The sequence below is a fragment of the Phyllobates terribilis genome, unplaced genomic scaffold (genome assembly GCF_046119375.1).
Source record: "Phyllobates terribilis strain yellow unplaced genomic scaffold, ASM4611937v1 Scaffold_1__5_contigs__length_1240528914, whole genome shotgun sequence".
Taxonomy (NCBI): Eukaryota; Metazoa; Chordata; class Amphibia; order Anura; family Dendrobatidae; genus Phyllobates; species Phyllobates terribilis.
Window position 1 is genome coordinate 359,572,653 of NW_027362761.1, and position 24,197 is coordinate 359,596,849.

A 24,197-nucleotide genomic window follows, 5' to 3' on the forward strand; every position below is an offset into this window, starting at 1 on the left:
GCCGCCACAAATGTCTATATCATCACAGACGGCTCCAGTTAGCAGGAGGCAACGTTTCCGTCAGATGGTGACAGACTACATGTCTTGCCCTCTTAGTATACTCCCAGACGGCTCTTTTCCCTTCAAGTTTTGGGTCTGTAAGCTGGATACATGGCCAGAGCTTAGTCAGTATTCATTGGAGGTGCTAGCTTGCCCTGCTGCTAGTGTATTATCGGAACGCGTCTTTAGTGCCGCAGGTGGTGTACTAACAGACCGTCGCATGCGACTATCCTCCGATAACGTTGACCGGCTTACTTTTCTCAAAATGAACAAGGCCTGGATCTCTCGTGAATTTGCCAGTCCTCTTCCAGAATAAATAATTGGTTGGCAACAGTATCCAGGTCTCCTGTTGTGTTCATGTTTCTACCACCTGAACTGTAATCCCTGAGCTCCAACACCGCCAGTTGGCGCTCGGAAGTGCCGTCTGCACAGTCAACACTTGCTGTCGTGTTATTGGGGTTCAGTAACGTCAGCTGTTCCCCTGCTGTGCGGACGGCAATTTCTCCTGCTCTGTCCACATTCTCACTACTACAGATTTTAAAGTTGCTCCAATTACACCTCTGGCTCCTCTGTTTTCAGTATTATCCCTGAGCTCCAACACCGCCAGTTGGCGCTTGGAAGTGCCGTCTGCACAGTCAACACTTGCTGCCGTGTTATTGGGGTTCAGTAACGTCAGCTGTTCCCCTGCTGTGCGGATGGCAATTTCTCCTGCTCTGTCCACATTCTCACTACTACAGATTTTAAAGTTGCTCCAATTACACCTCTGGCTCCTCTGTTTTTAGTATTTACCCTGGGCTCCAATACCGCTAGTTGCTGCTCAGAAGTGCCGTCTGCACAGTCAACGCTTGCTCCAGTTCTATTGGGGTTCAGTAACGTCAGCTGATCCCCAGCTGTGTGTCCGGCAAATTCTCCTGCTTTGTCCACATCCACTGTACTACTGATTTAAAACCTCCTCCAAATACACCTCTGGCTCCTCTGTTTTTAGTATTTACCCTGGGCTCCAATACCGCTAGTTGCTGCTCAGAAGTGCCGTCTGCACAGTCAACGCTTGCTCCAGTGTTATTGGGGTTCAGTAACGTCAGCTGATCCCCAGCTGTGTGTCCGGCAAATTCTCCTGCTTTGTCCACATCCACTGTACTACTGATTTAAAACCTCCTCCAAATACACCTCTGGCTCCTCTGTTTTAAGTATTTACCCTGGGCTCCAATACCGCTTGTTGCTGCTCAGAAGTGCCGTCTGCACAGTCAACGCTTGCTCCAGTGTTATTGGGGTTCAGTAACGTCAGCTGATCCCCAGCTGTGTGTCCGGCAAATTCTCCTGCTTTGTCCACATCCACTGTACTACTGATTTAAAACCTCCTCCAAATACACCTCTGGCTCCTCTGTTTTTAGTATTTACCCTGGGCTCCAATAACGCTAGTTGCTGCTCAGAAGTGCCGTCTGCACAGTCAACGCTTGCTCCAGTGTTATTGGGGTTCAGTAACGTCAGCTGATCCCCAGCTGTGTGTCCGGCAAATTCTCCTGCTTTGTCCACATCCACTGTACTACTGATTTAAAACCTCCTCCAAATACACCTCTGGCTCCACTCTGTTTTTAGTATTTACCCTGGGCTCCAATACCGCTAGTTGCTGCTCAGAAGTGCCGTCTGCACAGTCAACGCTTGCTCCAGTGTTATTGGGGTTCAGTAACGTCAGCTGATCCCCAGCTGTGTGTCCGGCAAATTCTCCTGCTTTGTCCACATCCACTGTACTACTGATTTAAAACCCCCTCCAAATACACCTCTGGCTCCTCTGTTTTTATTATTTACCCTGCGCTCCAATACCGCTAGTTGCTGCTCAGAAGTGCCGTCTGCACAGTCAACGCTTGCTCCAGTGTTATTGGGGTTCAGTAACGTCAGCTGATCCCCAGCTGTGTGTCCGGCAAATTCTCCTGCTTTGTCCACATCCACTGTACTACTGATTTAAAACCTCCTCCAAATACACCTCTGGCTCCTCTGTTTTAAGTATTTACCCTGGGCTCCAATACCGCTTGTTGCTGCTCAGAAGTGCCGTCTGCACAGTCAACGCTTGCTCCAGTGTTATTGGGGTTCAGTAACGTCAGCTGATCCCCAGCTGTGTGTCCGGCAAATTCTCCTGCTTTGTCCACATCCACTGTACTACTGATTTAAAACCTCCTCCAAATACACCTCTGGCTCCTCTGTTTTTAGTATTTACCCTGGGCTCCAATACCGCTAGTTGCTGCTCAGAAGTGCCGTCTGCACAGTCAACGCTTGCTCCAGTGTTATTGGGGTTCAGTAACGTCAGCTGATCCCCAGCTGTGTGTCCGGCAAATTCTCCTGCTTTGTCCACATCCACTGTACTACTGATTTAAAACCTCCTCCAAATACACCTCTGGCTCCACTCTGTTTTTAGTATTCACCCTGGGTTCTAGTACCGTCAGCTGGTTCTCGGCAGTGTCTTTGGCACGGGTACTCCCTCCTGCCCAGCCTGGTTCCAGCACGCCAGCTGTTTCCGGGTAATGTCAACGTCACTTTGCCTCCAATGCGTTGTCCTGTCGTGTTGCGGTCGGGTTAGCCGACTCTATGCTGCCTGCAGTTTAGGTGACTCCTATGTGGGCTGCGGGATCTGGCAATGAAGGCTGGTTCCATAGTGCCAATAGGACAAGCACCCCCTGTAGGACTGTGGGTTTTGGTAACTGCGGCCGGCTCGTGGCCTTGAAACTTTTTTTTACATGGGTACCTTCTACTACCCATCCGGGTTCCAGTACCGTCAGCTGCTTCTCGGCAGTGCCTTTGGATTAGGTGCCTCCTTCTCGGTATCCAAGTTCCACCAACGTCTGCTGGTCCTTGGTAGTGCTTTCTGGCACAGGTACCTCCTGCTTAGTAATCGAGTTCCAGTACCGTCAGCTGGTCCTCGGCAGTTCCATTGGCTCTTGTACCTTCTGCTACCCATCCGGGTTCCAGTACCGTCAGCTGGTCCTCGGTAGTTCCATTTGCTCTTGTACCTTCTACTACCCATCCGGGTTCCAGTACCGTGAGCTGGTTCTCGGCAGTGTCTTTGTCACGGGTACTCCCTCCTGCCCAGCCTGGTTCCAGCACGCCAGCTGTTTCCGGGTAGTGTCAACGTCACTTTGCCTCCAATGCTTTGTCCTGTCGTGTTGCGGTCGGGTTAGCCGACTCTATGGTGCCTGCAGTTTAGGTGACTCCTATGTGGGCTGTGGGATCTGGCAATGAAGGCTGGTTCCATAGTGCCAATAGGACAAGCACCCCCTGTAGGACTGTGGGTTTTGGTAACTGCGGCCGGCTCGTGGCCTTGAAACTTTTATTTACATGGGTACCTTCTACTACTCATCCGGGTTCCAGTACCGTCAGCTGGTTCTCAGCAGTGCCTTTGGATTAGGTGCCTCCTTCTCGGTATCCAAGTTCCACCAACGTCTGCTGGTCCTTGGTAGTGCTTTCTGGCACAGGTACCTCCTGCTTAGTAACCGAGTTCCAGTACCGTCAGCTGGTCTTCGGCAGTTCCATTGGCTCTTGTACCTTCTGCTACCCATCCGGGTTCCAGTACCGTCAGCTGGTCCTCGGTAGTTCCTCAGCCTTCTTGTACCTTCTGCTACATTTCCAAGTTCAAGCTTTTTGAAATGGTTCTTGGTAATCACTCTGGATCTCCCTGACGAGGACCCTGAAGACGAGGACCCTGAAGACCAACCCGAAGACGACGAGGACCCTGAAGACGAGGACCCTGAAGACCACCCCGAAGAAGACGAGGACCCTGAAGACCACCCCGAAGACGAGGACCCTGAAGACCACCCCGAAGAAGACGAGGACCCCGAAGACGAGGACCCAGAAGACCAACCCGAAGAAGACGAGGACCCCCGAAGACGATGACCCTGAAGACCACCCCGAAGAAGACCAAGAAGATGACCCTGAAGAAGTTGACCAAGAGGACAAAGAAGAGAAGACAAGCACCAAGATACAGAAGAACAAGAGACAGAAAACCAAGAAGCAGAAATACAAGAAGCTGCAGAACAAAAAGCGGAAGAACATTAAGCATAAGACTAAAAATCAGAGCAAAAGATAATATCTAAATTATAAGCAGAAGATGACTAAGCAGTGTATGGGGGTGAGTCCGTTCCTCCTCGTGGTGCCCCTGGAAAAGACCTGCTGCTGCAGGCCAAACTGAACGCGGACAAATCCTGTTGTAAATCTTTTGTGACGGGCAGAACGAAAGGTGTAATGTCCAACCTTTTATAGATAACAACTACAGGAATGCCTGTCACGAAGAAGAATATGAAGAAGATGAAGAAGTAGAATATGAAGAATGTAAAAAAAAAGAATAATACGAAGAAGCTGAAGAAGAAGAAGATGAAGAAGGTGAAGAAGAAGTGGATGAAAAAGATGCTGAGGATGATGAAGGAGAAAGTGTGGGAGAAGTAAAAAAGAAGGTGAAGAGCATCTGACAAAATATAAAAATACTTAACATAGTCAATATTTCCGTAACTCAGAACGTCTTAAAAAAAAATATTAATTCCTGCTATTCCATTTGATTGGGCTAAACCTCTATGCCTTTATTGTCTCCCCCACCTCCCCCAATACATTCTACATTATTCTTAGTTGTTTTCCTTCATGTAGAATTAACCTACAAGGAAAGAAAGGGTTTATTTTCATTCCGATATTTCTGTCCCATTGACTTGCATTGGTTTCCGGTATCGGAATCGGCGATATCCGATACTTTTTCGGTATCGGTCCGATCCAATCCGATCCGATATTTCCCGATATCGGAAGGTATCGCTCAACACTACTGACGGGGGAACTTTTAACACCATCACTAAATGGCACGTCAGGTCGACCGACCCCTGCTCCATTCATTCCTTATGTATCTCCTGGAAAAAGTCAAGCGCAGTGCTTGGAAACCCCATAAGGTATGAATGGAGTGCAGGTCACACACGCGCACTGCCACTCCATTCTAATGGGGATACGAAGCTTCTTGTTCTCACGTTCGGCCTCCAGCAATCTACAAGTTACCACTTATCCAACAGACAAGTGATAAAGGGGTTGTCTTTCAAAAGAATTTAAATATAAAGCACACTGCACGTATGTCAAATAAGTACACCGTATATGTCACATAACTACAGTACACACATGCAGTGGATATAAAAAAGTCTACACACCTGTTGAAATTCCAGGATCTGTCATGTAAAAAAAATAATACCAAGAAGAATACTTTCTGAACTTTTTCCACGTTTAATCTCAACAATAATCTATACAAATCCATTAAGAAACAACCTGAAATCATTTTGAGGGGAAAAATAACAAAACTAAAAATAATGTGGTTGTAGAAGTGTGAATACCCTTTTATAATTGAGGATGTGATTGTCTTCAGAATTATCCAATCACATTTAAAACTAATATTATATAGTAGTCACTACAAAGCTGTCATCATTTAAAGTGATTCTGATTAACCCCATATAAAGTTTTGCTGTTCTAGTACGATTTTCCTGAAATTTTGTTAGTTGCATTTTACAGCAAAAGCCATGGTTTATAAACAGCTCACAACACATCAAAAGAATGACCGTGCAGGAACATGGTCTGATCATACCACATCTCCTGGGCAGGAGGTGGGGAGAAAAAAACTATATAGACATTTCAGCATGGGATCACAGCTGATTTTTTTAAGTAAAACATTGTTAGACAGGGAAATTTTTTACCTCACAAAGAATCAGCTGTGATGCCATGTTGTAATATCTGTATATTCTCTTTTGCTTCTTCCCCTGACCAGGAGATGTGGTATGATCAGACCATATTTCCTTCCTGCAAGAGGAAACAAAGGAACAGCGTCCACTCCAGGATGATGAATATAAGTCTTGTGTTTATTCCGCCATCAAAATTGTACAACGTTTCGACCACTTGTTGGTCTTTATCAAGTATACCCATACACATACCTGGCTGGATTTTCTAGTGTGTCCTAGGCCAGAGCACCAATCCACATCCAAAATCCACCCACAAACACATAAACCTGATCCACAATTCAAATTTATCGAAAATCGCATTATACAAACATGATTAGATATAAATACATATACATTTAAAAACATGTCATAATATTCATTACTCAACAAGAGTTCAACATAATCCTCATTATTTTATATGCAGGTAATGAAGAAATAAAAGGTCAGCTACCCTGTCACCATAGCGATCACCTACCTATCACCATACATCAAATAATAAATATGCATGAGGAAAATATCACATATCAGGACCTCAGATCCCATGTACATACCATATATGCGCACCACACTATCAGCTAATTTATCCCCAATGTTGAATATTCAAAAGAAGGACCTCTACATGGAAGACTCCACCAATCACTGTATCCTCAAAGACAGTACGTCACTACGCGCCAACCCAGTAGTCTAAAACGTCATACACCACATGAGTGATCACATGTCACCCACGTGGTATATCCAGCGATCCGGAAGGCACAGGGAGCACATGTTCCTGTACGGTCAGACACAGCCATTACACAGTACACAGCAGGGGCACATTTATAGGACTATCTCAGCACAGGAATATTTTATTTAAACACATCCAATTGTGGAAGTTATTATTATTCCAAGATCCATTGATTAAAATGAACTTTTATTTGTGGGAAAACACTTATTCATGACAGCTGTATTATAGAATTGTTACTGAATTTGACCATATTTCTTTGTTTGCCTTCCCAAATAGGAATATTAAGGATCAGAAGTTGAATCTGCCATAAAACAAAAAAATAAAATAGTTGTGACACAAATCTACCATTACAGTATGGCACTGAACGTGGTTTCGAGAGTAAAAAAAAAAAGGTACAGACTTGTTGATTTTTGTGCACATGATGCAACTCAAATGTATTAACATAGGAGCCGTGCCAGGGTAAATAAGCATCTGCTGTCACTGGCCACATTGCTGGGAGACGGAAGACATCTCTTAGCACATGAGCTGGACTGAAATCTCTACAGCTAGTGATACAATTGGGGGAGGGGGCTCTTCTGTTGCTTTCATTTCAGCATCTTTTCGTTTTTCTTTCCCTGTTTAACACAAAAAGAAAACTAGATGAAGCTTAGCAACAACATAACACATGGCAGCGGACTCCAAATACTGAGCATCTGCAGCCAAAATGGTCAAAAACATTTAAGCAGAAAAGCAATCTGACATTAAATTTCTACATTTTACTATTATATGAGGACCATGGGTAAAGATTTACAAATAAATTAGGATGAGAAAGAATTCAGAAATGTTCACAAAATGTGAAGAGTAAAATTATGACATTATTAAATGCAATTAGTATAAAGAAAACAGGTAGAAATATATTACGTGTCCACCAGACAATATAAACCTACAAATATGACACAATCAAGATATTAATAAAATTTGTTATATTTAACATATTAAAACAACAGAGTATAAAAGATCAATGGAAGAAATGCCTCAAAGTGCAGGCGGTGGGAGTATCACTATCAAAGACCTGTAGATGGAGTATACAGCTCTAGCAAAAATTAAGAGACCACTGAACAGTTTTCTATTGGAAAGCATGGAAAGACTGGTGGAAAGCATGCCAAGACGCACGAAAGCTGTGATTAATCATGGTTAGTCCACCAAATATTGATTTCTGAACTCTTCCCGAGTTAAAACATGAGTAATTTGAGGTCTGAAAGCACTGTTTCTTTTTTATTATTTTGATGCTTTATCATTTGCTGCAAATAAATACAAAATTTTTAGCTTTGAATTTCGGAGACATGTTGTCAGTAGTTTATACAATAAAACAACAATGTACATTTTACTCAAAAATATAGCTATAAAGAGAAAAATCAGAGAAAATGAAAATTTTGCAGTGGTCTCTTAATTTTTGCCAGAGCTGTATATAATGCTGTGCTGATACAGTTGAACCCAGAAGTTTACATACACTATATAAAAAGACAAATATGCATGTTTTTCTCAATATATGACATGAAATCAGAATAAACCTTTCCCGTTTTAGGTCAATTAGGTAAGTAATAAAAATGCCTTAAAACATTCTCTCTCTCTCATTATTCTGGCACTAGATGGTGGCCCGATTCAAACTCATCGGGTATTCTAGAATAGGTATGCGGCCGACGGGGCGCAATTAGCAGAGCGGCGTTTAAATTTTGCACCCAAATCGCTGATTGGTCGCGTTAGGCAACCGCGACCAATCAGCAAAGCGGTGTTTAAATTTGGCGGCAATATCGGTGATTGGACGCGGGCGGCGGCCGCGACCAATCTGCGAACCGTGTTAGTGAGGACTGGAGAGCATGTTTAAATTTGGCACCAAAATCGCTGATTAGTCGCGACCAATCAGCAGAGCGGTGTTTAAATTTGGCGCCAATACTGCTAATTGGTCGCGGCCGCCGACCGCGACCAATTAGCAGAGCGATACAGAGCGGGGTTTAAATTTGGCACCAAAATCGCTGATTAGTCGCCGGCCGCGACCAATCAGCAGAGCGGTATTTAAATTTGGCGCCAAAATCGCTGATTGGTCGAGGCCGCCGGCCGCGACCAATCAGCGATTTTGGCGCAAAATTTAAACAACACTCTGCTGATTGGTCGCGGCCGTCAGACGCGACTAATCAGCGATTTTGGGGCCAAATTTAAACCCCGCTCTGCATCGCTCTGCTGATTGGTGGCGGTCGCCGGCCTCGACGAATCAGCAGAGCGGTGTTTAAATTTGGCGCCAAAATCGCTGATTGGTCGCGGGCGGTGGCCGCGACCAATCAGCGAACCGTGTTAGTGAGGAATGGAGAGCGTGTTTAAATTTGGCACCAAAATCGCTGATTAGTCGCGACCGCGACCAATCAGCAAAGAGGTGTTTAAATTTGGCGACAATACTGCTGATTGGTCGCGGCCGGCGACCGCGACCAATCAGCAGAGCGATGCAGAGCGGGGTTTAAATTTGGCGCCAAAATCGCTGATTGGTCGCGGCTGACGGCCGCGACCAATCAGCAGAGCGTTGTTTAAATTTTGCGCCAATACTGCTGATAGATCTCGGCCAGCGTTGTTTAAATTTGGCGCCAAGCTCGCTGATTGGTCGCGGCTGGCGTCCGCGACCAATTAGCACAGCAGTGTTTAAATGTGGCGGCAAGATCGGTGATTGGCGCCCAAATCGGTGATTGGTCACGGGCAGCGGCCGCGTCCAATCAGCAGAGCGGTGTTTAACTTTAGCGCCAAGATCACTGATTGGTCGCGTGTGGAGAGCGCGACCAATCAGCGAATCGTATTGGTGAGGAGCGGGGAGCGGAATCGTATTAGTGAGGACCGGGGAGCGCCGCTGCCTGTGCGGCTACTTCCGCTGCGAGAACCCGGGACATGAGCGACTGCTCGCAGCAGAAGTATCCCGACCCGCAGCGCCGCTCCCCGGTCCTCCCTTCACACCCTAGCCGCTGATCTCCCCACAGTATCCGCATGGTGTTACAAAGGTCCGGACATTTGTGTTAAAAATCGCTGATTGGTCGCTGGCGCTGCCCGCGACCAATCACCGATTTGGGCGCCAAATTTAAATATCGGCCGCGACCAATCACCGATCTTGGCTCCACATTTAAACATGCTGTGCTGATTGGTCGCCGACGCTGGGCGCGACCAATCACCAATTTTGGCGCCACATTTAAATAGCGTCCGCGACCAATCAGTACAGCAGTGTTTAAATGTGGAGCCAAGATCGGTGATTGGTCGCGGCCGATATTTAAATTTGGCGCCCAAATCGGTGATTGGTCGCGGGCAGCGCCAGCGACCAATCAGCGATTTTTAACACAAATGTCCGGATCTTTGTAACACCATGCGGATACTGTGGGGACATCAGCGGCTAGGGTGTGAAGGGAGGACCGGGGAGCGGCGCGGCGCTGCGGGTTGGGATACTTCTGCTGCGAGCAGTCGCTCATCTCCAGGCTTCTCGCAGTGGAAGTATCCGCACAGGCAGCGGCGCTCCCCGGTCCTCACTAATACGATTCCGCTCCCCGCTCCTCACCAATACGATTCGCTGATTGGTCGCGCTCTCCGCACGTGACAAATCAGTGATCTTGGCGCTAAAGTTAAACACCGCTCTGCTGATTGGTCGCGGCCGCTGCCCGCGACCAATCACCGATTTGGGCGCCACATTTAAATAGCGGCCGCGACCAATCACCGATTTGGGCGCCACATTTAAATAGCGGCCGCGACCAATCAGTACAGCGATGTTTAAATGTGGAGCCAAGATCGGTGATTGGTCGCGGCCGATATTTAAATTTGGCGCCCAAATCGGTGATTGGTCGCGGGCACCGCCAGCAACCAATCAGCGATTTTTAACACAAATTTGCGGATCTTTGTAACAGCATGCGGATACTGTGGGGACATCAGTGGCTAGGGTGTGAAGGGAGGACCGGGGAGCAGCGCTGCGGGTCGGGATACTTCTGCTGCGAGCGCCCGCTCATGTCCCGGGTTCTCGCAGCGGAAGTATCCGCACAGGCAGCGCCGCTGACATCCATGCGGCAAGGGTGTGAAGGGAGGACCGGGGAGCGGCGCTGACATCTAATTGGTCGCGGCCGCTATTTAAATGTGCCGCACAAATCGGTGATTGGTCGCGGTCTTGGCCCGCGACCAATCACTGATCTTGCGGCTAAAGTTAACCACTACTGTGCTGATTGGTCGTGGCCGATATTTAAATTTGGCGTCCAAATCGGTGATTGGTCGTGGGCAGCGTCCGCGACCAATCAGCACAGCGGTATTTAACTTTTGCGCTAAGATCAGTGATTGGTCGGATCCGAAAACTGCGACCAATCATCGAATAGTCTTGGTGAGGACCAGGGAGCGGCGCTGCCTGTGCGGCTACTTCCGCTGCGAGAACCCGGGACATGAGCGGGCGCTCGCAGCAGAAGTATCCCGACCCGCAGCGGCGCTCCCCGGTCCTCCCTTCCGCATGGATGTCAGCGACGCCGGCGGTCCTTCCGCTGCTGCCGGCCGGGACATGAGCGCCTCGCACCGCTCATCTCCCGGCTGCATCTCCGTCCCGCAGATGGGTCCGGCGGTCGGGGTCCTTCTGCTGGTACCGGCTGGGAGATGAGCGCCTCGCAGCGCTCATCTCCCAGCTGCAACGCCGCTGAGCTCCGTCCCGCAGATGAGCCGCTAACGGCCCACCATCTTTTTTCTGAAATCCCGCGGCGCTGATTGGCCGCTGCCGGACCAATGAGCGACGCGGGATTTCCTGGACAGACAGACCGACAGACAGACAGACAGACAGACAGACAGATGGGATAAGACAATTATATAGTAGATTTGGCAAATATTATGGTAATCCTTATGGACCTAAAACGGGAAAGGTTTATTCTGATTTCATGTCAGATATTGAGAAAAGCATGCATATGTGTCTTTCTATATAGTGTATGTAAACTTCTGGTTTTAACTGTATCTACGTGTCTATGATTGTGATACTCCCACCGCCTGCATTTTGAGGCATTTCTTCCATTGATATTTTATATTCTGGTTTAATATGTGATTAATAGATATAACAAATTGTATAGATATCTTGATTATGTGTCATATTTGTAGGTTTACATTATTAAATGCAAGTAAGGTTTCATTCAGACGTCTCTGTTTCACTAACATATTCTATCCTTTTTTTTCACAGATACAACATGTGCCCCATTATAGTCTATGTGGCTTTTCAAATGTCCAAGTTTTTTGTAGACCGAATGTCCCGTGAAAAAATAACAGTTGTCTCTTTTCTATCAGACTTGTTGACCAAACTCACCCATTCAAGTCTATGGGTTCAGTGAAGAATCAGACAGCACATGGATGCAATCCTAGTTGCATACTGGTGTTGTCCGTATTTCTGGTTTCCTTTGCTTGAGAAACCTCCATTACTATTTTTTGCTTGCAAGAAAAACTGATGAAATATTGACGGTAAAAACTGACATACTGACCAAACACTGATGAAAATCTGATCCAAAACACTGATATAAATCGGACTGTATTTTTGCATACAAGAAAAATCACTGCTGTTTGAGTGAACCTAAAATATAATACTAACATTGTGTTCGGAGGGATATATTTAAATTAAGTGTTACAAGGCTAATATATAGAATGCTAAATTCCCATATAATGTATCTGTGTGCCATTTCTTTAATAACTAGATGGTGGCCCGATTCGAACGCATCGGGTATTCTAGAATAGGTATGCGGCCGAGGGGCGCAATTAGCAGAGCGGCGTTTAAATTTGGCGCCCAAATCGCTGATTGGTCGCGTTAGGCAACCGCGACCAATCAGCAAAGCGGTGTTTAAATTTGGCGGCAATATCGGTGATTGGTCGCGGGCGGCGGCCGCGACCAATCTGCGAACCATGTTAGTGAGGACTGGAGAGCGTGTTTAAATTTGGCACCAAAATCGCTGATTAGTCGCGACCATTCAGCAGAGCGGTGTTTAAATTTGGCGCCAATACTGCTGATTGGTCGCAGCCGCCGACCGCGACCAATTAGCAGAGCGATACAGAGTGGGGTTTAAATTTGGCACCAAAATCGCTGATTTTGCTTTTGCTGAATGTACAGACATTCTACAAAAGCAAAATAGTATAAAAAAAATGTAATAAGAACCATTTAGAAAGTTGCTTAACTTTGCATTTGGAATGCAAAATAACAATAAAAATATCTGTACAAAAGGTTGATATAGCTCTTTACTATAGACTGACATGGTGGATTTGCTGCAGGAATTTCTGCTACTGAAAAATGTACTTCATACAGCTTACAGGGTTGTGTCTCCATCACACGTTTTCTGCAAGCTTCATTAAGAATGGGACAGTCATGGAAATTTCTGCAACAATTCTGCTGCATTTGAATATACTCGATAATTTTTTACTACCAGAACCAATCCAACTAAAATCAGAGATTAGTCCTGAAAAAAAGGAAGATAGTTTTACAACACCAGAGGCAAAGCAACCAGCAATAAAGATGATGTGAGCACAATTCTCAACACACATGGGCTTGTGAGAATTTCCTTATTTACTTTAAGGAACAGTGAAGAAGTTTTCATTACTAATAATAGTAAAATTACATCCTTTAAAGTCCTGAATTGGAGCCATTTTTAGGCTGTGTGTGCCAAAACCATATCTAATGATGTAGAGAATGGTATGTTCATACAACAGCTTAAAGCACCACTCCGGTGATTTTTTTCTTTTTCCATTTCCGCCGGAGTGGTATGATTAATGTCTGTTCTCTGCCCCTAGTAAAATACTTGGCGCCAGTCCCATTCTGCCATCTTGTGACCGCAACTCCTGACTGACTGGAAGTCCCTCAAAGTCAGTCTATGAGAGCCTTGTACTGCCTGTCAGAGTTACATTGAGTTATGACATTAGGATCGTCCAGCAAACACTGTAATGATCCAGCAGGTTCCAACCAGCAGAAGACGACCGGAGCAATGCCGATAACAGAAGAAAACGGTGGCGGATGGTAAGTATATTACTAGGGGCAGGGAACTTACATTTATACCACTCCGGCAGTGAAATAAAAAAACGCCAGAGTTGTGCTATAAGAGCCAGTATATTTCTGTGGCAGAAATTCAACCCTGACACTTGGATTTCTGATGATGATTTGATACAGATAGAAACATCGAACATTTGAAAATAAAAAGGGACTGCATGGTCCATTTATTTTCTCTACGATATCTCCTTTTTATTTTATAATAGGATAGATATAGGTTTATCCCATGTTTAAATTCACTTATGTTTTGTTTTTCTGACCAGATTTGCTGGAAGTTTGTTCCAAGCATTTCAGTATGTACAATATATTTTCCGAAATTGGATCTGAACTTTCCCCTTACCAAGTTAAGATTGTGCCCTCAGTGTCTTCTCTTTAGTTTCTATTTTAAGAACACTTCCTTCCTTAATTTTATTTAAATCATTAAGATATTTGTCTTCTGATTTGATGTGTATTTTAGCTGAGAATCCGTGGCAAAATTCATGAAAATGTGACCCGTTTGAAGGAGCATTTGGCCTACAGTTTTCTGAAATGTATGTCCAGCTTAACTCATTCCTTTATGCTTTTCTTATTATTAATAGGGTTGTATACGTAGGCTCTCTGACTGAGCACTCCACCCCTCAGCTGGTTTTAATTACAGCAGGATCCTACCTTCCCATATTAATGTAAGCTTCAGCCTAAGAGAGGATTCACATTAGATAGGTTCCCAGAAATGAGAATCGCCTTATCATGGCTCCCGGGTACACATGAATTGGCCAATTTATGCACTAAGTATTCTCAATTTTTCCTATTTTCTAGAGCAGTAATGCAGTTCAAATTTCATATTTCATGTTTGCATGCTATAGCGCTACTTTGTTAGTTCCAGCAATGGTGGCACCGCTATTCCCAGAGGTGACATGACTTGTGCAGGCTGTAGGCAATAAGATGTTGTTCGTCACCTGTAGCCATTATTTTGTCAGAGCAGACGAACGAATATTAATGAGTTGCAACAAGTCACATCTCTCTCGGGAAACGGCAGTGCTGACATTGATGGAATGAAATATATATACCTACAGGGTAGCCCAAAAATGTAAACACTTCAATAGTGACTATTTATGCCCTTTTCAAAAATCTGAATTCAATTATGGTGACAATATGGAGTATTATGTTGTCTTATGATTGCTAGATGCCCCATGTGTCCATCAAGAGAGTCAATATAAAATGGCGGAGGCTCGCTTGACATTCAAGCAAAGCAAGACCATTTTGAAGTGGCGTTGGAAATTTGAGAATGTGTGTGAAGTACAATGTAAAAGGAAACATGGGTTTGGAACAATCATCAAAATGCTTGCAACTTATAGCACTAGCTGCACTTCGGGAAAAAAATCGAAATATCATGCAGAGCGATCCCTCTCAAGACTAACTAAAGTTGTTCGTTCAGTAGATCGCCAAAATTAGAAGTGTCTGGATATTAATGGTGACCACTTGAGCACCTAATGTGATTGCAGAAGTCAAACATGACTCACAGCTTCCCTCTGTTGTTGTCACTGGTGTGTCAGGGTTGACAGACAGTCATAGGGTGTCCGGCTGTGGAAGGTCGCTGCGTTTGGCCTTAAAAACATCTCCCTGATCCTTTTGTTTCCTCTCCCTTTAGAACCCAGCGGTGATCCTCACCTTGCTTGGGGATTATATTTTTCCCTTTAGGACCCTGAGTTATCCTCACCTTTCTGCTGTTAATCAGCACTTCTTTGCTGTGTCCTTAAATACACTCAGATTGCTCAGAGAGTTGCTGGTGATAGCGTGTTATACCTATTTTGGCTTGGGATTCTAGTAGTCGGCTAGAATTACCTTGGAGTTCCTTCAGTGACTGTTGCCATGCTTTCTCCGGTGTCATCTTGGAGCTAAGTGTATTCCCCTGTTTGATTCCCCTGTGTGTACTTTAGTTGATAGTGGAGCTGACTCACTGCTCACCCCTCCTGCTCCCTACCTAGGACCTAGCTTTAGGGTCAGCTAGGGCCAGGTTTCCTGCTCGGCGATAGGTGCAGTACCTATTTAGGGTCTATAGGGGAGTCAGGGTTTGTTGTTTAGATCTGTTTAGGGGCCTACGCTCTCCCTTTCCTTAGTTGTAAGGCCCCCTCTTTTCCCGTCACTATGCGCTGGATTCGCGCCATACCTAACGTGACAATTGTCTATATCAATCTAGTAATAAAGCTTTCATACAGATATTTTTATGTTGAAGTGCATATCTATATATTATATATATATTGCATTTGAGCACACATATAAATGCACCACTCTTCAACATTGAATTTGCAATACCAAGAGGGAAGATTCATAGATTTATGTAAATCACAGGAGCGTTAGACATGCTAATGATATTCAAATGATGAAAAAAAGGGGGAAAGAATTCTCAATATATTCAGTATCAAATATTAACACCATGGGCAGACATACATGCACATATACACCTTGGCTGCTATCAATCAAATTTTTTATGGTTGTCTGAGAAATGTTCTGCCACCAAGGGATACAAGTCTAGAGATGCTGCAGACTATGGTAGCATTTTTAGGCCACACAGGCTGCTTACAGTAGCATAAGCAACATTTGACCTGGCATTGTCATGTTGAAAAATCGGTCCTGGGACACTGAGCTGATCGTGTACCTGTAAAGAAGGCTAGAGGGGGGTCCAGCTACCCTTTATCATAATTCCAAGAAAAGGACCGATGTGATGTTCCTTCATGAAGGCCTTTTCATGGCGTTGCCCTCGTGGTCTCTGTTCAGACTTGAAGAATGGCAAGTAGTGATCTATTCTGTACTGCAAGTGAAATTAGACATACCAAGCCTATGGCGTCACTGTCTACGCAAACCATCAAAAGGAGTCTGCATGACATTGGGCTATTAGCCAAACATCCAGTTAAAGGTGTGCAATTGATCTCATGCAAACTCTCTCAAAGATTATTATGATGCAGAGAAAGAGGACAACGAAGGCTATCTTCTTCAGGGATGAGTGCTGATTTTGTGTTTGACATATTGATACCCAAAGATTGGTCTGGACACCACCCCATGAACAGGCCTTCAAGAGGGAATGTGAATGTGCCCATGGAACAGTTTTTCAACATGACGTGTTGCTTTTTCAAATTTGATCAGAACATGCTACCATGGCCTGCAGAATCTACAAAATTGTCTCCCATTGCGCACATCTTGGAAGTCATTGGTCGGCAATTGCAAAGAGAGCTGCCAGCAGAGGATCTTCAAGATTTCCATGCCCAAGTGCATTCAGTGTGGCAGAACATTCCCCAGACAGCCATTAATAACCTCATTGATAGCATGTGATGCCGTGTAAGTACGTTTATTTCTGCATGTGGCACTTGTACTTGATATTTAATAAATCGAAATGTTTTGAAAATTTTGTTTCCATTTTTATAATTTGCATATATTTAACATGTCTATCCATCCCGTGATTTTCATAACTCCATGACTTTTCCTTCTTGGTGTTGCAATTTCAATGTTGAGTAGTGCATATTTAAACAGATATAATTTCAGGTTATTTCCGCAGTCTCGTAAAAACAAAATGTAAAATGAGTCAGGTTACCTGATGAAGAGCGAAGTGTCTTAGGAGATTCTATATTTTCTCTACCACTTTTCACTTTACGCTCCTTGGTTTTGTTGCTGTTTTGAGGGCTCTGAAATAAAATCATAGTTGGTTTTACAATTATGGTTATGTATACTCCTCAACATTCAAATTGCATTATCAAGAAGGAAAAGGCAGCTCACTTTGCAATTGCTGATCAATGACGTCCCAGATGTGCTTAATGAGAGACAAGTCCAGAGATGCTGCAGGTTATGGTAGCACGTTTAGACCTGGCTGCTTTCATTAGTACGAGCAACATGCTTTCTGGCATTGGCGTGTTGAACAATGTCTTCAGGGACACTTTGGAGACACGGCTGTACCACTGGTTTCACAACCAAATCAATGTAATGCCTAGCTGTTCGTGTACCTGTAATGAAGATTAAATGGGTCCAAAATACGGTACATTATACCACCCCACACTATAATTCTGTGATTAGGACCAGTGTGATGTTCCCTTATGAAGGCCTCTTCATGGCATTGCACACGTGGTTTCCAGATGGAGACCGGAGGCTGAAATGGAGCAATGGAGGCTGGAATGAAGGTCTATCCTCTTCAGCAATCAGTCCCCTTTTTGTCTTGGACACAAATAATAGATTGAGATTGGCCTGGGGACCATGTGGGAAACTCCATGAAGAGACCTTCACAAGGGAACGTCACATCGATCCTACCAGGATTATGGTCTGGGGAAGCATAGTTTACTGATTTGTTCGTGGAAGCAGTGATACGGCTAATTTTCCATAGTGTCCCTGAAAGCCGTATTTCAACACAACACCAGGCCTCATGTTGCTTGTGCTCCTGTGAGTGGTGTAAACATGCTACCATGGACTGAAGCCTCTCTGGACTTGTCTCCCATTGGGCACATCCTGGATGTGATTGGTCAGAAATTGCAAAGGGAGCTTCCAGCAGCAGACCTTGTGTGCCCAAGAGCATTCATCATGGCAGAACATTCCTCAGACAACCATTAATAACCTTATTGATAGCAGTCAAGGTGTGTAAGTGCGGGTATTTCTGTGCGTGGCGCTCATACTCAATACTGAATTAATCGAGATGTTTTAAAAGTTTTGCTTCCATTTTTTATCATTTGCTTCTCATTAACATGTTTATCCATCCTGTGATTTCCATAACGCCACAACATTTCCTTCTTGATGTTGCAATATCAATGTTGAGGAGTGTATATGAGAAGACAATGTAAAGACAATATATAACCACACTGACTTTATACTTTGGGGATCTCCAAGTATTCAAACATAGTTATGGTAATTAAGGTGACTAAAGCTAAAGCAAACACCTGAAATAACAGTATTGTCCTAAAAGCAACAATTTAGTCTTTGTATATGCCCTTGTAAACATATAGTGAACAGATTGACTAATACACATTCATTAAAATGTATCATTTTTATTCTATCCTAAAAAATCTACAAAAATGTATTTCCATTTCAACTATTGTAGTAGATTACTGTTATGTTGCTGTTGCATCACCTTGTTATTTGCATCCCGCTGCTCTAAGTTGTTGTAAAATTGCTCCAAGTTACAAATGGAAGATGTTTGCCTCTCGCCAGAGACAAGATTTTTTAAAGGCATTTCTGCAGATCCAAGAGTCTTCACAACTGGGGGATCACGACGAAGTTCAATCAGATTTTCCTTTTTCTTCTTATTCTTTCCATCCATTTTACTTCCCTAGAACAATATAAAGTTCTAAAGTGATATCTAAAACATATTTTTGGGATTTTCTGCTGATATTTACAGATGAACAGTTCTGAGTGCCCATAAACATTGGCGCAACCCCCATGCCCTCCTCTCCCTCTCGATTTTGTCAGGACTGTCAACTATTTTATGTGTATGCTAGCCCTCTGACTCTCCCCAACATATAATGATGGGGGGGGACGGGGACTTTGGCATGCTGAATTTGAAAAGCTCGATACATGTGTCCTGATGGGAGATACCCCTGAAACTGGGATGTGCACCATAAACAAGCATTTATGGGCTACAAGGACGGCAAGGCTATGCTTTTCCACAGGTTTCATGCTGAAGAAGTAGTGGTACACTGTAACCCAATCTTACCCTAGAGCCACTTTTGGCCCTCTCCTTTTTCTTATCCTTTCCACCAACATTTTTGTCAAGTTTTGATACAGTAGCAATGTCCTCTGGATCTTTGGGCCATGAGAGGGTCTAATAGAAAGATGAATTTGTGCATGAGTACCAGTATTACAGAAGTAACACAATTATTGATAATTGATACTTTAGCATTGTGTTTGTCATCATTAACATTTTTGCTATTTAGTGGTAAAGATAAAAATGCAAGAGTTTTTCATATACATTGATAAAATATTCACTTAAAAAAAAAAAACATTACGTCTACAATATAAATTTACGTGATGGGAATAAAAAGAATGTATTAATATGTTAAGATGACACCTAATGGTCTTAAGATTTTAGGGAGGGGCACAGTGTGTAAAATACTGTGAGTAAAATGAAAAAGAATATCAAGATAGTAAAAAAATAAACATTTAAAAAAAAGCATAGATTTCAAAACAAAACACAATGCCAGTCTAAATCATGGTGTAAAGCCCCTCCCCCATAAAAAAATAGATCCAATATGTATTGAATCTTGCTTCATTTGTGGGACTGGAGATCGATGGATTCATGCAGCAACACACACAATATATATGGATTGATGTGGCAGCATACACACAAGAGGGAGGCCAAACTTCACACTAAATCAATTTAAGTTAAAATAATGAAATTCTGCAGGACAAAAAAATTAAATATAGTTAAAAAAGCAGTCCCATGAAAATTTGAATCCTCTTATTATATTGCAGTTATCATCTTATGAATCACTGTATACTTACAATTGCTCATTTTGCCTTTCTACCAAGTTAATTCTTATTTTTTTCCCATTAGATCTATGAAATCACGTGATTAAAAACAGACTAGCTAAATCTTTCTAAGCTCTATGTGGAAACTGGTAGTCTCTTTTCCCTGTATGAGTCATAAGTCATTGCAAAAGTCACTAGCAGGGGAGGGGGGATGGGTAATTGAAGAGGGGGATGACTTGGGCAGGGAAAAGAAATTTCCTGTTTCTACATAGAGCAGAGAACAGAGAAAAATTAGCTGGGTATGAAGGCAAAATTAAAAATTGTAAGTACACAGTGCCATATAAATGTTATGAACGTGTACACACTCACACACGGAAAACACTGCACCTACACCCAACTGGTCTCTGTACAGACTATAAAGGCCCAAGCTGCACAACAAATAACTGACTAAAAGGCCATCAAGGGGTTTCTCATACCTCCTCAGGAACCAGAGGGGAGGACGCAACTCACACTGCCATCAAGGGGAAAGGAAAGTGTGAAGTAAGATATGAAAACCCAGGGTGAGAAACTAAAACATATTCATATAGAGTAGAGAGTGGAAGCTAAGGAGAACCAAAAATTAAAAGGAACAAGTATAACCTCCCAGAAACCTAACAGAGGTAAAAGGAAAAGGTGCTGGGTATGAAAGCAAACAGCCTCTGTAAGAATACAACGGGAGTTTATCAAGCAAGGTAAACCCCTAAGTTGAAGACTGGAACTCGTAAACACACATCCACCAAGAGGTATAGACAGCAAGGAAGTGCAGTGAATGGTGAACATATAAAACCCCACCCAGAATGTGATAGGGCAAAACAAAATGGGAAAATGAGAAACACCTAGAGAGGAGCAAACCATGAAAGGAAAACAAAGACAATAGAAACCATCAGAATTTGGACAGGGAAGAAAGGGCAATAGCTCAGCAGACAGAGGAACTGACCACGTAGCAACAGGTCACCGGATCCTATCTGCAAAGCAAGCTATGGCAATAATATGATGAGTGTAATATATTAAGAGGATAAAAACTTTGATGGAAGTGCTTCATTAGTTCCAAAAACACTTAACATTTGTAGATGTCAATGATGCAGTTAGTGCTGGATATTAAACCCACAGTCTGGCCTAAGTCTCAAGCCGTTGTACAAGCACAAAATGAACCCTTATTACGGCTCATGCAGACGACCATATTAATCGGACAAGTGCTATCCGTACTTTTGATGGATAGCACTCGTACCCATGTTATTCTTCATCCTTATGTGAAATAACCCATTGAAGTGGAGAATTCTGTTTTTTTGTTGTTTTTTTACTCTCTAGGCCTTTACAAGGAGAACTGGGGGGGGGGGTTCTCATCCATTTTAGTCTGCCACATCCGCCTACTTGCTGATTGCCATTGACTATTTGATCTGCAGTAATACAGTAATGTATCATTTTATTTCTTTACTGGATAGGCTATTCATAATAAGCAGGAACATTGCAGTACTAATTCTATGAAGCAAAGATCAGCATCCATGTCATGTATTTTTATCCCTACTGACCACATTCAGTTTTAATAATGGTTTAGAAATGTCAGTGTACTAGTAACACAGATATTATGTACTAAACAAGCCCTTGAAGAAAAAATTGTCTCCCATATTCTAACTACTGTAAATGATAAAGGACCACGTACTCCATATGATGCACTGTGTACATTACCTTTTCCTCTATGACAGTCACATTCATTCCACAGAGAAAAAAAGACTTTAAAGACAATAAATCAGATGATGTGTGTTCCTTCACATACTCATATTCTATAGTTTCATTCCAAACTGATCCAATAGTTTTGTAGAGACCTGGGACAGAATATTGAATTATAAGACACATGGAAGGAGATGTAAAATAACAAATTGCATCAAGCGCACCACAGCTAGATAAGAAAATAACAAATAAAAATAAAAACTCAGTAATACATGACTGGGGAACAGGCTCGCCAACATGAATGATGACAAAGTGAGATTTACTAGGATAAATTGACAGAATTCTGCAGCAGGCCTCATTCAGACGTCAGTTTTTTTGACGTACGAGAAAAACGGACCAATTTTCATCATTGATTTTAATTAGCGTTTCATCAGTTTTTTCACTAAGGAGAAAAAAATAATTCTACAAGTTTTCCTATCTATCAGTCAGTGAAGCATGGACCGCACACAAATGTCATCCGAGTGCTTTCTGATTTTTTCACAGACCCATAGAATTTCATTGCAGAGCTTGATCTGACACTTGGATCAATATCGGACATGTCTCCACATTTTTGAATGGACCACTTAGTCTGCAAAAAAAAATCAGACATGTGAACAACCCCATAGACTGTCATAGGTACGAGCATAGGCGGATTATAATGAGGGCAATCTGGGCTACCACCCGGGGGCCCTGGGCTCCAGGGGGCCAGAGGCTCCAGGGGTCCCATAGCCAGACTGCCCTCATATAATCCTTTGTGCACCGTCATCTACAGCTCGGTAGCGTCTAGAGTGGAGTTGATTTTTTGAGGGGATGTCGTCACAGGAAGGGGCGGGGCTTCCTTCAACCCAGTGAAGACCCAATAGCAGGAAGCAGCATGGAGCTGGAGCTATGGCTGCTGAGGCGGACAGAGAGGCTGCATGATGGAGCTGTGTGCAGGTGGGAATGAGGACACTGGGCTCAGTGTGAGTGGGCTGAGGATGAATTTTGGGTGCAAAGAAGTGTGGATGATGGTATTGTATGGGGGCTGCATGATGAAGGGTTGTATAGGGAAATGGCCACTTCTAATTGATTAAGGCTGCTTATGGGGGGGGGCTTTCACAGGAAAAGGGTTTATGTTATATGCGTGAGGCTGCATGGGGAAGGTGATGATGGGCTGTATAGAGAAGAGGGGGATGATGAGGGTCTGTGTGGATAGCGGAGATGATGATGATGGGGGCTGTGAGGAGGGGGAGTGATGATGGGGGCTGTGAGGAGGGGGAATGCTGATGATGGGGGCTGTGAGGAGGGGGAATGATGATGATGGGGGCTGTGAAGAGGGGGGATGATGATGATGATGGGGGCTGTGAGAAGGAGGGATGATGATGATGGGGGCTGTGATCAGGGGGGATGATGATGATGGGGCTGTGAGGAGGGGGGATGATGATGATGATGGGGGCTGTGAGGAGGGGGGATGATGATGATGATGGGGCTGTGAGGAGGGTGGATGATGATGATGGGGGCTGTGAGGAGGGGGATGATGATGATGGGGGCTGTGAGGAGGGGGGATGATGATGATGGGGGCTGTGAGGAGGGGGGATGATGATGATGGGGGCTGTGAGGAGGGGGATGAAGATGATGATGATGGGGGCTGTGAGGAGGGGGATGAAGATGATGATGATGGGGGCTGTGAGGAGGGGGGTGAAGATGATGATGATGGGGGCTGTGAGGAGGGGGGATGATGATGAAGGGCATTGTAGAGAAAGGGGCTGTGGAGTGGGAGTGATGTGGGGCTGTGCGGGGAACGGTGGTTGATGCTGGATGGCTGCAAGGGAAAATGGGTAGTCACTCTTGTGAGGCTACATGCAAGGTGGCTGCGGGATGTGTTGTGAATGGAGTGATGCTACTCACATGGGGCTGCATAGTGAAGGGGATAATGTCACTCATGTAGGGCTGCATGCTGAGTGCCTGTGTGGCGAAGGGGGTGATGTTACTTGTATGGGGATGCATGCTGGGGCTGTGCAGGGAGCTATGTGGGGCTTATACTGTATATAGGTAGCTAAATGAGTTCTCATACTGAATCTAGGTAGCTTTGTGGGAACTCATACTGTACATAGGGAGCTTTGTAGAGGCTCAAACAGTATGTATGGGGCTGTGTGGGGGCTCATACTGTATGTAGGGGCTATATAAATACCTCAAGTGTCTGTGAGGTACATGGATGTTTTGTGACTTAATTACACTGCCACTTAACTGGCCATTTATGATCTGAAGGGTTACTAGTATCTATATTTTATAAATGTTTATTAAATATTATCTATTATCACCTATTGAGAATGCCTAGTCAGTTAGAGTAGTGGTCGGGCTACAGAGGGGCAGTCGACGAGGAGCGGGGGCGCCATACCATGTAAACTTAGGGTGCCAACCTCCGCTGTCAAGAAGGGAATTGTGAAGGGCAAAACTAGTCCCCAACTCCCCGCATTTCTGCTCTTTTTTATATCACTGTTTTTCTGTGCTATTTTTGTATTTATGT

The 24,197-nt window shown here is 44.1% G+C and overlaps 1 protein-coding gene across 1 annotated transcript in view; it reads right to left on the reverse strand.

The window, feature by feature from the left end:
- Window positions 1–5,884: 5,884 nt before the first annotated feature.
- Window positions 5,885–24,197, reverse strand: part of LRRC43 (leucine rich repeat containing 43) — an 89,886-nt gene continuing 71,573 nt past the window's right edge. The window contains exons 7-11 of the mRNA XM_073677448.1: window positions 21,671–21,807; window positions 19,191–19,298; window positions 18,609–18,806; window positions 17,091–17,181; window positions 5,885–7,100 (exon numbers count right to left, since the gene is read on the reverse strand). Coding sequence (XP_073533549.1) covers window positions 7,000–7,100; window positions 17,091–17,181; window positions 18,609–18,806; window positions 19,191–19,298; window positions 21,671–21,807 — 635 coding nt within the window. The 3' untranslated portion in view covers window positions 5,885–6,999. The remainder of the gene's footprint in view (window positions 7,101–17,090; window positions 17,182–18,608; window positions 18,807–19,190; window positions 19,299–21,670; window positions 21,808–24,197) is intronic.